This window comes from Zingiber officinale, chromosome 8B (genome assembly GCF_018446385.1).
Source record: "Zingiber officinale cultivar Zhangliang chromosome 8B, Zo_v1.1, whole genome shotgun sequence".
Taxonomy (NCBI): domain Eukaryota; kingdom Viridiplantae; phylum Streptophyta; class Magnoliopsida; order Zingiberales; family Zingiberaceae; genus Zingiber; species Zingiber officinale.
Window position 1 is genome coordinate 29,011,705 of NC_056001.1, and position 14,587 is coordinate 29,026,291.

The 14,587-nt window shown below is 36.7% G+C and overlaps 1 protein-coding gene across 2 annotated transcripts; it reads right to left on the bottom strand.

Moving 5' to 3' along the window:
* Window positions 1-1,815: 1,815 nt before the first annotated feature.
* LOC122014417 (probable LRR receptor-like serine/threonine-protein kinase At1g67720) lies at window positions 1,816-9,419 on the bottom strand. 2 transcript variants are annotated; one of them, XM_042570648.1, is made up of 15 exons: window positions 9,067-9,419; window positions 7,423-7,954; window positions 6,444-6,949; window positions 6,223-6,355; window positions 6,065-6,136; window positions 5,916-5,984; window positions 5,764-5,835; window positions 5,547-5,615; window positions 3,845-3,996; window positions 3,424-3,665; window positions 3,150-3,276; window positions 3,010-3,078; window positions 2,736-2,919; window positions 2,469-2,604; window positions 1,816-2,388 (listed from the first exon to the last, which is right to left on the bottom strand). In XM_042570648.1, exons 1-15 carry the CDS (start codon window positions 9,149-9,151, stop codon window positions 2,044-2,046), a joined length of 2,793 nt encoding a protein of 930 aa, XP_042426582.1. In that variant the 5' UTR covers window positions 9,152-9,419; the 3' UTR covers window positions 1,816-2,043. The 2 variants fall into 2 exon arrangements, with proteins under 2 accessions (XP_042426582.1, XP_042426581.1); XM_042570647.1 differs by having other exon boundaries at window positions 5,547-5,618.
* Between the last annotated feature and the right edge of the window lie 5,168 nt (window positions 9,420-14,587).

Sequence of the window (14,587 nt, forward strand, 5' to 3'; positions counted from 1 at the left end):
ACATACCGAGAATACCCCATAGATGAACGGGGAAGAATAAGATTTTTTTTCTTTGTATGTTTGATAACTTTAGACAATCTTTGAGAGGAAGCTTTGGAGGCGGCCAACAAGAAGTGCGGTAGAGTTGATCCATGAAAATAGTGAAGGAAAAATAAGAGATTTTGAAGGAGTGTTCGAAATGTTTAGATTTTTTGAGAAGCACAAGATACTAGATAAGGGTTTTTTCCTGCCCGTTCAATCGATATAGGGTTGCCATGTGAATTGATCATGAAACTAACTAAACTCGGCCAAATAGTCGATTGGGGACCGATTGGTAAATGTACAAGGGGCGGGGCCATTATTTTGATATAAAATCTAGTAAAGCATTGAACGTCCTTCCTCTAAGTAATTACTTGATACACATTTCTGTTTTTAGTTTTTACATAAAATGCAATCTGAAAGTTCAAATTTATATATAGAAAACATCAAATCCCATTGTTTTTGGGTTTTGACAGGTCTGATTTTGAGTATGTCATGTTCTTTTTAGTGTTCTCGAGTTAATAGTTTTCTTAAAATTTGAAAGTTTTTCATACTCTACGAAGATTAAATTGGCAATCAATTAATAATTAACAAAAAATTAGAAGAATAAGTATATAAAACGAGAGAAAGATTAAGGGCGGATTGATAAAAAAATCATTTAAATAGACCTTAAATATATGTAAATAAGGATAAAATATATTTTTTATAGTTGAATTTTATTTTTTGCCTGATTTTAAATTAGTTGTAAAAAAAAAAACAATATAGTATGAGAAGTTTTCATTAATGTGGGGTTCTAGAAAGAATCTATTGTGCTTAATTTTGTTCTACATTGGAAGTTGTTTTTGCGGGGTTTTAGGAAGAATCTATTGTAAGTAATTTTGTTCTACATTGGACAAATTTGCATTTAAATTGGATATAAATGTGGATAAAAACATTTTTTTCTTATTTAAATGTTGTTCTATTTTAAGAGGATGAATTGGACTTCTTTAAATATTCATCTTTCTCTCTTATAAAACCTCTTTTTAAATTTATCTCTCAGTTGGAATTAGTTCATTCCGAGAAAAAAAAAACATAATAAAAGGATGGCTTGGAGGAGAATTAGATACTTTCTTTGTTTAGATTCACAATCCACCTATAATTTGATAGAGTAATGTTTTCTCCTTGCCACGTATATTTTCAACTCCATTGTCGCTCGAGCTAGCTTGCGAAGTTGCAATGGTAGTCTAGCGCTCTTAGGATGTAACACAAACGGCAAACGCATAACATCTCTGATATAATAGTGGGTCGATTCTCAAGAACTGACAATTTGATATTTATCTCACCATGCACCTGACGATAATATACCTACATGTACCTCCCTCAATATCCGTAGAACCGACACTAAAGAAATTATTAATATAACAGATCCATATTGCAATGGCCGCCTAGCCACGAGCGGCCTACTCCCAAGCTCACAGCAATCACCTGACTTTGAGTTTGTGTTGCCTGCTCGCTAGTTCGTGACATACTTAGCGACAGTCGGTGACCGTTTGGTCACAAGCTCACAGCAGCCACAAGCTTTCTAATTGCTGCACTTGTTCTTGACCCACAAGTATCCAAATCGATCCCTTCTCTTTTCCCTTTTTTTCACAGCAAAACTTTTTTTCCTCCTAGGGTCATTGATCTCTCTGTTCATCCAACTTCAGAGTAAACTGGGCAAACTGAACTGAACTAAACTATTCATCAATCCAATTAGAAAAATCACAATCCATAAGGCTTTCTCTGCACCACCTAGAACAAGTCTAATCACAACCAACATGTAGAAATACTCTTAATTTGATGGATTAATCTGACAACCATACACTCGATAAATGTTCAATTTGCTATCAACTCAGATGACGAAAATAGTATGTGTTTTTCTTTGTTGTTGTTGTAAAGAACAGCTAGAAAATGAAAGTTTTTTAGGTAGAAACGTGCCCAAAATTCTTAGCATTCAATTCACAATACTTACTGATAGCCTAATTCAGTATCTGCACAGTCGAGCAGTCACCGCAGCCCTGGTTGCAGGAAGAACTCCGGGAACGAAACATTCTGCTCCGGGGTAGCCAACTCCACAGGAACTGCATTCCCAGAGCAGTCTGCAGAATTCTTTGATAATATTTCTCTCACAGTGTGATCTCCGCTAACTCGATGCCCTGAGCCTTGTTCGATCTCGATGGCTCCCTGGATCTCCTTGAGCACCTCTGTCATTGGAGGCCTTTGAGATCCATAAGGTTTGACGCACATGATTGATATCTCAGCGATTTTCCACATCGCCTGCAGATTAAAGTCATCTTGCAATGAGGGATCGATGATGGCCTCGACATTGCCACTCTCAATGAATGATTTTGCCTGACAAATTATAGTTTCATGTCATAAAACAGAAGCCCCTGCACCCCAACACTAGCAATCAGAAACTAAGAACCACTAACCCATGCGACAATGTTGCGGCAGTTCAGGCCAAAACTTTCATTAGAAATCGGTTCTTGACCTGAAATCAGCTCGAGAAGAATAATACCAAAACTGTAAACATCGCTCTTTTCTGTTAGTTGTTGAGAAGTGTAGTACCTGTACATGATGAAAAATAATAAAGTTTTGGGAAAATGCATTTGTGTGAGAAAATGAGTAAAATGAGATGCACATTTGCTACAAGTGATCGCTGTTGTACTAAAACTACACTTTAAGGGCTAGGATCATACTCGGGATCAAGATATCCAACCGTGCCCCTAACTCTGCTTGAAACATGGGAGCCATCCACTGCTGGTTTAGAGAGGCCAAAATCTGAGACCTTCGCTCGCATCTGCTTGTCCAGGAGAATGTTGCTACTCTTGAGATCCCTATGTATAATGGTCGGAGAACAACCCGTATGTAGGTACTCAATCCCTGATTTCACTCAAGTGCGAGATGATTGTTTAGATTTGACAGTAACTTGTGGTTGTGGAAATGAGAATACTAATTGCATTGAGTTATAACCTTTGGCAGCATCCTCTGCAATCTGAAGGCGATTAATCCAACTAAGTGTTCTTTCGCGAATCAAGGGTCCTGCAAAACATGGAAGTAGATTTCATTCCCAATCAAAGTTGCTTCTGAAATAAAGGAATGAGATGCACAACCTCGAAGGTGCTCTTTCAGATTGCCATTATGCATGAATTCATAGACAAGGATGTTCGTTCCATCCTGCTGGCTGTACCCGAGAAATGTTACTAGATTCCTGTGATGGATTCTCGAAAGCAAAGTTACCTGAAAGAATTTGTAAGTTCACTCGGATGATTTATTTTTTAATAGCTCAAAACCAGAAAAGAAAATTTTATAATTTCTGAAATAACTTGATAGAAGTTTAGAATGTTTATACATCTTGACAATTTGAATGACAGAACAAAGAGTTACCTCATTTATGAACTCGCGGATTCCCTGATAGGAATCGTTATTAAGCACTTTAACTGCAATTTCTTTCCCGTCCATCATCTTACCATAATAAACTATCCCAAAACCTCCCGAACCAATTCGTTTTTCGAACTTTCCAGTTGCATGTTCAATTTCAGACAATGGAAATCTATGGGCTGTTTCAGCAGAAACTTCACTAAAGAAAGTACCCAACTTTTGCGCGGGTTGGGCATTCACGTTGTTGTCTGGAAAGATCAAAAAGAATTCAGATAATTATATGATGCTTATCATCTTAGGGGTTAATTTACCTAGAAGCAAAAGGATGGAGCTCCATATGTAATTTTGTGATCCTTTCTCTCACTCTTCCTAACTAATTATCCAAGTAAACACAATCTAAAGTTATGACAGATAACTCCCAATGTACCTTCAGACACATTCTTCTTTGATTTTCGGACAAATAAGCAGCATATCAGAACCACCATTAGTAACAAACATGCTCCTAGTATTGAGAAAACAATAATAACAACATGATTGAAGCCTTTCCTTTCCTTGTGTAGGTCTTTGTTCCCAGAGTAGCTAATGACAGACAAACCAAGAACAGAAATCAGTTTTAAGCTATCAATCCAAATTATCCGAAGAGCTTGTAACACAAGAAGCAATAAAGATTACATCTCCGTTCTCACTAAAGCATCATACAATAAAATTCCAAAGGATTCAAGCTAAAGTGCATAACAATTAGAGTGACAAAATATCTTAGAAAAGGAGATCCTGATGTGTATGAGGATCCTGGCAAGGTAGGACTTTCTTTCTTCCGGGCTAGTTGTAGCTGGGCAATTTTACCAATGCAACAAACTAGCCCATAAAATGTTACAAAATAACTTAGAAAATGGCATTCCACTAGAGGTCTATATATTGATCTCTTTTTCTTTTAGATAGTATATGTTAACAATTCATATCATCGCTTGTGCAATAGTGTAAAGCATGGTTTGAAATCTCATACTTGAACCGGGAGAAACGATCGAAATATATTGTTCCAATAAGTCATTGAATCTTAATACCACTCAGTACCAAGATTCAAAATCTTGGCCATGTCGTAATTTTGATTTTTGATAAAAAAAGATATTATTCTAGTGTTGTACTGACACTATGATGCATGGTGCCAGTGAAAGATTGGAGGTTAAACTAGGAAGGAGATGAAGCAAATGAATGAGACATTGTTTGTGTTGAATGGTATCGAATTTGTGTTGAATGGTATTGAATTATGATAATTTACCGGAATGATATATTTCGACCATTGCCTGGCATGGTACAAAATTAAAACCATACTCAATACAAGACAATGTCTCCTTCCTATACTTCATCTCCTTCCTTCAACTCCAATCTATTATTGGTATCATGCATCGAAATATAAATATTGACACAATACCAAAAACAATATCGTTCCAGTCAAAACCGAAATTTCAAATCAACTCGAAATTTTGAACCTTGGTTCAAAGCAGCACTTAAAATTTCATTTGGAGCCGAAGTTCGAGCCTTCGGCTGGAAAAAAGTGGTATTGGTTTAATGTTGACGTGTCGGTGCATACTGTCGATGGCCTTAAGGGTGGAAATGAGGGACGAATCTGCTTGCAAACAACCTCAAAGTGAAATCCCACCTTGCAAAACCCTAGATTCACCTCACAAAACCCTTGTTATTGATCATCTTGCAACAGAAGGCTTGTGGCTCTAAGGAAGGCTCACAGGGTTAAGGAAGATGGTTGTCCTTAATTTTGCATCACGCCTCATCATGCCTTCAATCGCATCTTGCTAGACTAATGAACAAATTAGTGGCTCTCCTTCACCTAAATTGGGTGCATCGACATGTTTCTTGTACCAGTTGATGGGCATAGTAACATTAGCATGTGATGACTAGGGTGTAATGAGATTTAAAGCCTTAGTTTAAAGGAGGAAGAAAGAAAATGATACCTAAGAAAAGAAACAAAGCATACATCTATATGTACTATATAATATTTAGTCCCCTGGCAAATATATTACCATTGTCACCCTTCTTGCTGATTGAATAAACAATATCTTGGAAGAAGAAAGAAAACACTTGAACCATAATAACCAAATGGACATAATACCTACTCGATGATGATATTCTTCTCAAGAATTGCCTGCGGTACCACTCCAGTCAATTGATTATTTTGCACATACCTGCTAATTACAAGTTCTGAAGAGTTCTTAAAAGTGATATTACAAACATAAAAGAGGTAAGATGCAAGTTATTGAGAATACAACCACAATCCCACAACCCTGTGCTACCTACTCGATTACTAAATTTAGCTTCAGTTGTAAAACTTACAGTTCTTCTAGACTTTGTAGGCTTGCAAAGGATAAGGGCAATGAGCCAGTCAATTCATTGTTCTCAAGGTGACTATACAAAATGAAGGAGGGAAAAACAGTTAGTGTCTATAGAGAAAAAGAAAATGCAGAAACATTTTTTTTTTATCTTACATCCTTTCCAGGTTGATGCATGCGCTAAAATCAGGTACCGGCCCAGTAAATGAGTTGCCATCAAGTCTTCTGTAGTTGAAGATTTTTTTGTTATAATTAGACTGATAGAAAATAAATTAACATATGCAAATTATATCATTAGATCTTACATCTCAACCAAGCCTGATAGTTTTGTCAGTTCTGTGGGAATATTTCCTGTTATGTTCATCTCCGACAAAGAGCTGTAAAACATGTTATATCCATTCATTCCAAATGAATAACCAACATACAAAAGGAAAGAAAATGTTTGATGTTTAATTGTTTATACATGGAAATTATTTTCGGTTGTGAATCTGAGCTGCAATTCACCCAGGTCCATGATGCCGGTAAACATGGATCACCGCCTTCCTGTGCCCAGTTTGCCAATGGGTAGTGTGAAACAAAATTGGCCATGAGAGTTGCTGCAAACTCATCAGATGAATAAATCATACTTTCAAGCTTGTATTATTCTGATAATCGCAATCTCATCAAATAAGTAAGAGGACTTACCATCTTGAGAGCCAAAATTTATCTGTTGGTACCTATAGATCTCCATAGCATTCAAAATTGGTCCTCTGGATGAATCATTTGTTTTCTTGAACCCAAAAGAAAAGACAAATGGGAGGGAAACATTGGTGTACCCAGGTTCATAGAGCCGATATTTCCCTTGAGCATTCTCTTGGACATCAACAGTGGCCTTACTATATGACGGCATGCCTGGAACTACTAGCTTAAATTTCCTTGTCTCATCAAAAGCAAGCTCTTCAATTTCAGCAAAGTATGAAAATGCCCAACCATTTGCAGGAAAACCATCCAAATCAAGGCGGTAAGTCAAGGATCCATTTTGACCCACAACAGCAGTTTGCATCACCTTTTCAGGTGGCATTTCTCCTGTACTAACATCTATGGGCATTGTTGTTGACACTATTTCAGTTCCAGGAGCAACATCAACAAGAAAGTTCGCCCTCCTTTTAGCATCTGATTCCCATATTCTATCAAATGGATCATCAGGATATCTGTCAACCACAAAGTTCCATTAGACCAGGTTTGGTTGGCAAGTCTATGCTTCCAGAATTGTATGGCACTTATTTGAAATGGAATTCAATAAAGGAATACATAATGCAGAAAGTTTTTATGTGCAAATATTAGTGGTAATACATTTCTTCATGGCAACATAGACTGTAAGCATGCCATGTAGTTCAGGTCTTTGAGGTGTTAAAAAATCATAAATAAAACCAGAACTTGATGAAACACTACACATATTTAAACATTTCCGTTCATATAGTGTATGAACAGTTTGATGATTCTCCTGGTAGTGTTCTGTAGAAATTAAGTTCCAACACCAACTAGTCTTACATCCAACTAGAATACAAAAATGACAAACTTGCAATGGTTGAAACATAGAATTTGTTAATTCATATTGCTACAAGTACACAAACGCTTTATTGACTAATAATAATCAGTCTAAAATGGTAGATATAATAAGTACCTTACTGAATCATTGCTCCCTGCACCAAAATTTATTCTTGCTGACAAACTGAGAAAGAAGTCAGTTTCATATGTAGTATAATAGAGTGAACCATTAAATCGGCGAAGCTCAAGCGTAGAGATAAACGGTCGTCCCGTACTAGCATTAGATAAACAAACACTTATTGTTGGAGAAGAAGTCAATAGAACTAGCTCTTCAATTTCTATATTTGCAGCATCTGATATCACAATGGTTGACCAATATGTTGCCCCAAGATAAATATCAAACTTTGGATAAACATTACTTTGATCAAAGTTTCCGTACAAGAAAGTTGCTCTCACAAGGTATCGTGCCCGAGTCTCCACATTCAAAGTATAGCAGTACTTATTACTGTTTGCAGGGAAGTATCTAACATTCATATATTGCTTCCTGCTCTCACTGGGGATGGCTATCTTGGCAGTTTGACTGTGCAGCATATTACTATCAGAAATCCATTCAAGTCCAGTATCATCTATGTACTCATCTGTACCTCCACAATCCAAACTTATAAAACCTGGGAAGAAGGGGAAAAGGATAAAGAAAAAAAAAATCATTTGAATAATGATTCTCAAAGGGCAGCATATGCCGGAAGCCTGCACTGAGTTATATATGTTCCTCGTCCACCTATATCAATCTCAATCACTTACCTTTCCAGGTCAACATGGCAAGAAACAAATACAATAAATATCATGAAATCATCATAATGAAAAAAATAAATAAACTGTGCAACAACATACAAAGATCAAATAAATGCCTATACTACCAATATGGTTCCACAGTTCAACTCACTCAAAATATAATCAATGAGCCAAGCTAGCTTGCTTTTAAAAAAATCACAAAATGATTTTACCAACTAGTAAAGTATTAGCAAACAAAGGATATCATAGTTACTTGATTCTGAAAAAGGTTGCAACGTTTGAAAATGAGCAAAAGGCCAGCAAGCTTCTCAATGTATTTTGATTGTTGGCAAGGTGTTAACGAAACTGTCTTGAATTTGCCCAGAAAAATACATTCTGACTGAAAAAGACTTGATTGTAAATGCTCTCGTAACCTATAAATCTTGAGCCACAGTCAAATTCAAATTAAAGATAGCACGCTTAGACAATAACCTTAAATAGACATAGGTTTCTTCGCACAGCTCAACTTTGAACCTAGAACTTCCGGCTTCAAGATGAAGCAAGTTCAGTATGTAGCTTTGTTTACACAGCTTATTTCACAGTAACAGTCCAGGTTAACATTGAACAGGAAACATAAAACTCAAATATGGAAAATTTCAACAGCTTTCGGACGTGTAATGCCAGGAAGAATCCGACTCACAAGATTATCTATCTAAAAGAGATACTTATGCGCGAGGCCTAAAAGAATTGAAACTTTTACCAGAGGTATATGGAGAAATACATCGACTTATGAAGCTGACCTCTGTTCAAGAGTGATAGGAGAAATCCAATTAAAAGACTTATCCATCAAGATTTTATTTTTTTACGAATAAAAATCAATAAATCCGGACCATTCAATCCGAGCTAAAAGGAACATATCCACACAGACATCAAAACGACCTCTGCTGGAGTGACATCAGAGACAACAAGCGAAGCATGATTCTAACACAGAACCAAGGAATTAAGTTACCTGGCATCTGAGCTGTGGACGAGGAGAAACGGAGAAGGAGGTGAAAGACGAATACTTGCAGAAGCATAAGAATCTCCATTTTCATTCCTCTCAGATCAAGGAACACACTACTACCTCAGCATCCCACAACGAATTCAATGCGCACGATCACTTTCCCGGAGTGGGAAGAAAAGCTCCACCACCGCCATCATTGCGAGCCATGGAGTCCTGCAACCATGCGGCGAGCGATAGAGAGAGATCGGGGAGGGATTTCGGGCGATTGGCGGAGCCGGAAGGTAAAGGCGAAGCAAAGGAGAGTGGCGGAAAGCGAGAGGAAGGAAGATAGAGAGAGAGCGCCAGTGTGATGAAGCGGTAGTGTGAAAGATGGAAAGAGTAAGAGAGAGTATTATAATTGAGGGGCCCAAACGAGCGCGGTGGTGGGCTCCAACAGATTAAATTTGGGCCCAGTCGGCCCAAATGAATTGGCAGTATTGTAATAATTGTTAACCCCACAATAAACGATATATAAATATTATATAATAAAAAATATTTAAAATTTTCATTTTATTTTTTATAAATTATTTAATAAAAAATAAGGACCGAGTGTTTTTTTAAAAATTTTCTTGAACATTTTTCCAAATAAAATTGATAGATTGTTATTTAAGAAAACTACTACCAAAATCATTTTGATTTAGTTTAGTTTAAAGTAAATATAAATAGTTAATAGTAATATTTTTTTTAAAAAAATACTATTTATATAATTAATTATTATTTATATAAATTTAAAATTTTATAAAAAATTTAAATAATATTTTATTTTATTTCATTATTACGTGGGCAAGTGCTGTTTTTTTATCTTTTATAATATTTTAAATGATTAAATTTAAATAATATTTAATATTGTCAGCTTTATGTATAATCATGTGTTCCACTAAAAAAATCAAAAGAAAATAAAAGAAAAGGTAGAAGATTCCTCAAGCATGATATAAAGTTAAGACTCCTTCGAAGTGAAGCTAATCCTTCGAAGTTAAGGCATCGTCTATATAATTTTTGTTACTAAATTATATTTTAAATTACAAATAGATTTATTAAATTAATGTTAACTTTTTTAAATTTTTTTTTTTAAATCTAAATCCCTTGAACATCATTTTTTTATTTATATTTTTATATTATTTAATTTTATTATTTTTCGAGTTTGATTCATCTAAGTTGGGACACTATATGAACTAATTAATTTGGTCCAAACTCATATGTCATTTAATCCTCGCCGGGGTCCTTCTTTTAGGACTGTCTCACATGATTTAGAAAGAAAGTAAATCACAGAAGACTTTGTCTAGCACAGCAGTCATTTGCGTGGAGGGCGAACATACCAACGAAGCGTTGCGCACACATTGAAGATCATAATGCAACAACTCCACCTGTAGATATCAACTATGTCAGTCTGTGGGGACTCCCATGCCATGCTAGTAACTTGGATGTTATAAGTTGATGTATACGGGGAATCTGAATGAATTTTAGCCGCCTCCGCATCATCCCCACGTGAGAAGAACGGCCTCGTTGTCGCTCGTAAACAACGACTTCTCTAGTAGGAGGCATCCTTGCCAAATTGGTTCTCTCAACCTCTGACAACTTTCGATGACCCTAATCATTGTACTCTATGGCCTAGAACCGTCTTTGGCAAAGCAGTCTGTATCGAATGCGACGCTGGGACAACGGCTCAACCATGCATGCCAGATATGTGACTCCACCACTGTCTCTCTTGGCATCCGACTCGACCAGTCAACTCTCGGCTCGTGTGGCGGCCTACATGGTTTTCCTTCCTCTTCAACTATATAAGTTCAGGTGAGGATAAATAAAAATATGATTTTCTTCTCAAACGAGGAGGCTTCTCTTCTCTTCTGAGCTGTCTTCAATTGCTTGTTCTTTTTCTCTCTAACACATCCGCGATCTTCATCTCTCAGCCCTATGCTAATTTGACCATCGGAGAGATCACGTTGGCCACGCTGATGCTTGCTGATGCGTGTTGGCTCGTCAACCGAAAGACGAACATAGTCACAACTCCGAAGGAAGAGAGGCCCGAGCGCACGTGGAAGGACTGCATCATAGGTTATGCCTGAAATAATGTAATCCACCTGCTTGAATTGAATTGCACTTTTTCTTGATATATATAAATTTGTAAGTTAAAAATACATTATTTGTAGAGATACTAAAATTAGGGTCTAATGCTTTTTCTCAATTGAATTGAACTTTTATGCCATTAATAATTCAACGAGATCAAAAATTTTCTTTTGATTTGAAACCAGTGAAAGGAAATTTGATTATAAAAACATCAATGAAGTTTAATACTATGATGTCAACAGAAGAAGCATCACTTCCTGTAATAATTAGATCATCAATATATATAAGAAAATAAATAAGAATATCATCCTAAAAATAAATAAATAAAAAGGTGTCAGCCCGAAATACGATAAAGCCAAGAGAGACCAAGAAAATGCAAAGCTGCAAATACCAAGCGTGCGGAGTCTGCTTCAGACCATAAAGCGTCTTATGTAAATAACACACATGATCCGAAAACTCAGCACTACGCATGCCTAAAGGTTGCACCATATAAACCTCGTCTTCAAGGCGACCATTAAGAAACACATTGTTGACATCAAATTGACGAAAACACCACCCCCGATTCATAGTTAGACTAAGAACAATGTACATTGTTACTGGATTAATAACAAGATTGAATGTATCATGAAAGTCAATACCAAGACGCTGATGAAAACCCTTGGCAACAAGGCGAGGCCTATACCGATCAATTGAGTCATCAAAATTATACTTAATGCGAAACACCCACCTGTTACCCACAAGATTTTGGTCTCGCGAAGGCGGGACAAGAGTCCAAGTCTGAGTACGGAGAAAAGCATCATACTCTTCGTGCATAGCCTGTACCCAATTCGGATCTTTGAGCGCCTGTGTGACAGAGGAGGGTTTACAGGATTATGGAAGGCTAGTATGAAGAAGATACTTTGGATTGGGTTTGTAGATGACATTTTTGGAGCGAGTTTGCATGAGATGTTGGTTTTGAGAAGCGAGAGGGGGATAGAGAAGCGGTGGGATAGAGGGTCGGTTGCCACCAGACAGTGTGGACGACCTGACAACAAGAGGCGGCGATGACATCGGTGAAGAAGTCGGTTGCGGGCGGCTATGACTAGTGGCAGGTTGCAGAATCGGTGTCAGAGGGTACCAAGAGAGGACTGGTGCAGCAGAGAGCTCAGAATCAATGTCTATTACTATGGAATCCAAGGAGGAGGTGATGGCAAATGGAAAAACCATGCTCCACAAACTTAATATGACGAGATACAAAAACTTTTTTGAGAGTGACATCATAGTACAGGAAGGTAGTCTAGGTGAGAGAATAACCAAGGAAGACACAAGAGGTTGACTTGGGATTAAACTTGTGGTGAGAGTAGGGGCGCAGCCACGAAAAGCATAGAGACCCGAAAACTCAAAGCTTAGAAAAATCAGGAATGGTGTTGAACAATTTTTCAAAAGAGGACATGTGGGAAAGACTGACCTTAGGCATGCGGTTAATAAAATAGACTGTCGTAGCAAAGGCATAAGGCCAGAAAGTGAGTGGAATAAACGTTTTGTGCAATAATGTGAGACCAGTTTCGACAATATAACGATGATGATGTTCAAAGTATCCATTGTGTTCAGGAGTGTGTGGAGGAGTGGTAAGGTGACTGATATCATGAGTAGTAAGAAAGAAGTGAAGAGCTGAGAATTCACCTTCATTGTCAGTGAAGAGTGTTTCGATAGTCATTGAGAATCAATTTTTAACAAGAGTTTTGAATGCAATAAAGGTAGAGTATACATCCAATTTTTTTACGTAAGGGATAAAATCATATATACTTTGTAAAATGATCAATAAAGATAACATAATACTTGAGTCCATTGAATGATGATATAGGAGATGTCCAAACATCATAAAAGATAATATCTAAAAGAGCATGAGACGAAATACTAGATTTATGAAAAGACAATTTATGACTCTTATTAATATTGCACAAAGTGTATGAAAAATTAGACAAAGTATTCGCAGGAAACGAAAGACCCAATTAAGGATAATGAAAAACGTTGCAAAACATGTAATGATGGATGATCTAGATAACTATGCCATAAGGAAATAGATGACGAGACAGACACAGAAAATGTGGAAGAGGATGATAGTAGAGACGCAAATTTTGGCCAGTAATAGACACCATCTTTATTGACCCCGCTGACTAGTGTCGCTCCCATACGACGATCCAACACTTGAAAATAGGAATCGAAGAAAAGAAATGTAATAGGATTAGTAGCACAAAGTGCAGCGATAGAAATCAAATTTTTGACATAGATGACACAAATAAAATATTAGAGAAAAATAAAGGGAAAGATGGAGTGGAGAAAGAGAAAGAACCAGTGTGTGTAATGGGTAGTCTAGAACCATCACCAATGACGACACTATCATTCCCAGAGTAAGACTCATGCAATGAGAGAATAGTAAGATCAGTGGTGACATGATAAGAGGCGCCATAGTCGACCACCCATTCTCGAGAATCAGACGGAGGTGTAAAATGAACAGCAGTGTCCGCAAACGATGCACTATACGCTAGACGTGGAGCACACGGAGGAGTCGACAGAAGCAAAGCAAGCATCGAGGCAGTCATTGTTGGGATGTATACTATAAGCCTAGCTTTTGTATGAACATCTATTTTTGAGATATTTTGAAATGATAATCACTTTGGTCAAATATCTGCATTTTATATTTATATATATGTCGATATATATCGATGCAGTTGTCCATTTAATTTATATTATAGATAACATGGTGTGTGGTGCCACACAGAAGATCATGTTATCGGTTCCTTATAAATTATAAATAATAGCTCACAACCAAGATGGATAGTGACAAACTATTGGAACGGTTGTAGTGTAATTTGGTAGTAGTTTATCTTGACTATATAATTATACTAGTACACTGTATGTGTATTGAGCAAGACCATTTGAGGTTGTTCGATTTATACTGACTATATAAAAGAACAGAACCGTCTATTATTATGGATGTGCATACTCTTAATCCCGATATAATAACAAACACATATACTTAGTATTTATTTCTTAAACTTATCAATGAGTGAGATTTATTCGTTAAATCAATAGGCCCGATAAGTTGAAAGATAATACTATTTATATGGTGTGTTGTTGATTATAAAGGGAAACTGTGTCCTATTTATTTAGGTTGATGATGTCCCCTTGAAGAGCTCATAAGGATTATCATGTAATCCATGCAGGTAGACTTAGTCCGACATGATAATAAAATTAAGTGGTACTACTCTTGGAGTCAGATGTTAATTAAATTAGTTGTAAGTGACTTATTTAATTAACGGGCATACGATATCTTAAACACAGAGAGATTAACGCACTCATGATAAGTAGGAGCTCATATTGTAATATGGGATTGGTGCGGTAATTCAATAATGACCATTTAGTGGTATGAGTTATTATTGAT

What these genes read in the sequence shown, in the direction of transcription:
- LOC122014417 (XM_042570647.1), bottom strand. Translation starts at nt 9,151, where the DNA reads ATGAAAATGGAGATTCTTATGCTTCTGCAAGTATTCGTCTTTCACCTC. An exon ending in AAATTTTGGCTCTCAAGATG is followed by an intron (nt 6,356 to 6,443) that starts GTAAGTCCTCTT and finishes ATGAGTTTGCAG; the next exon opens with CAACTCTCATGGCCAATTTT. An exon ending in CTATCAGGCTTGGTTGAGAT is followed by an intron (nt 5,985 to 6,064) that starts GTAAGATCTAAT and finishes CTTCAACTACAG; the next exon opens with AAGACTTGATGGCAACTCAT.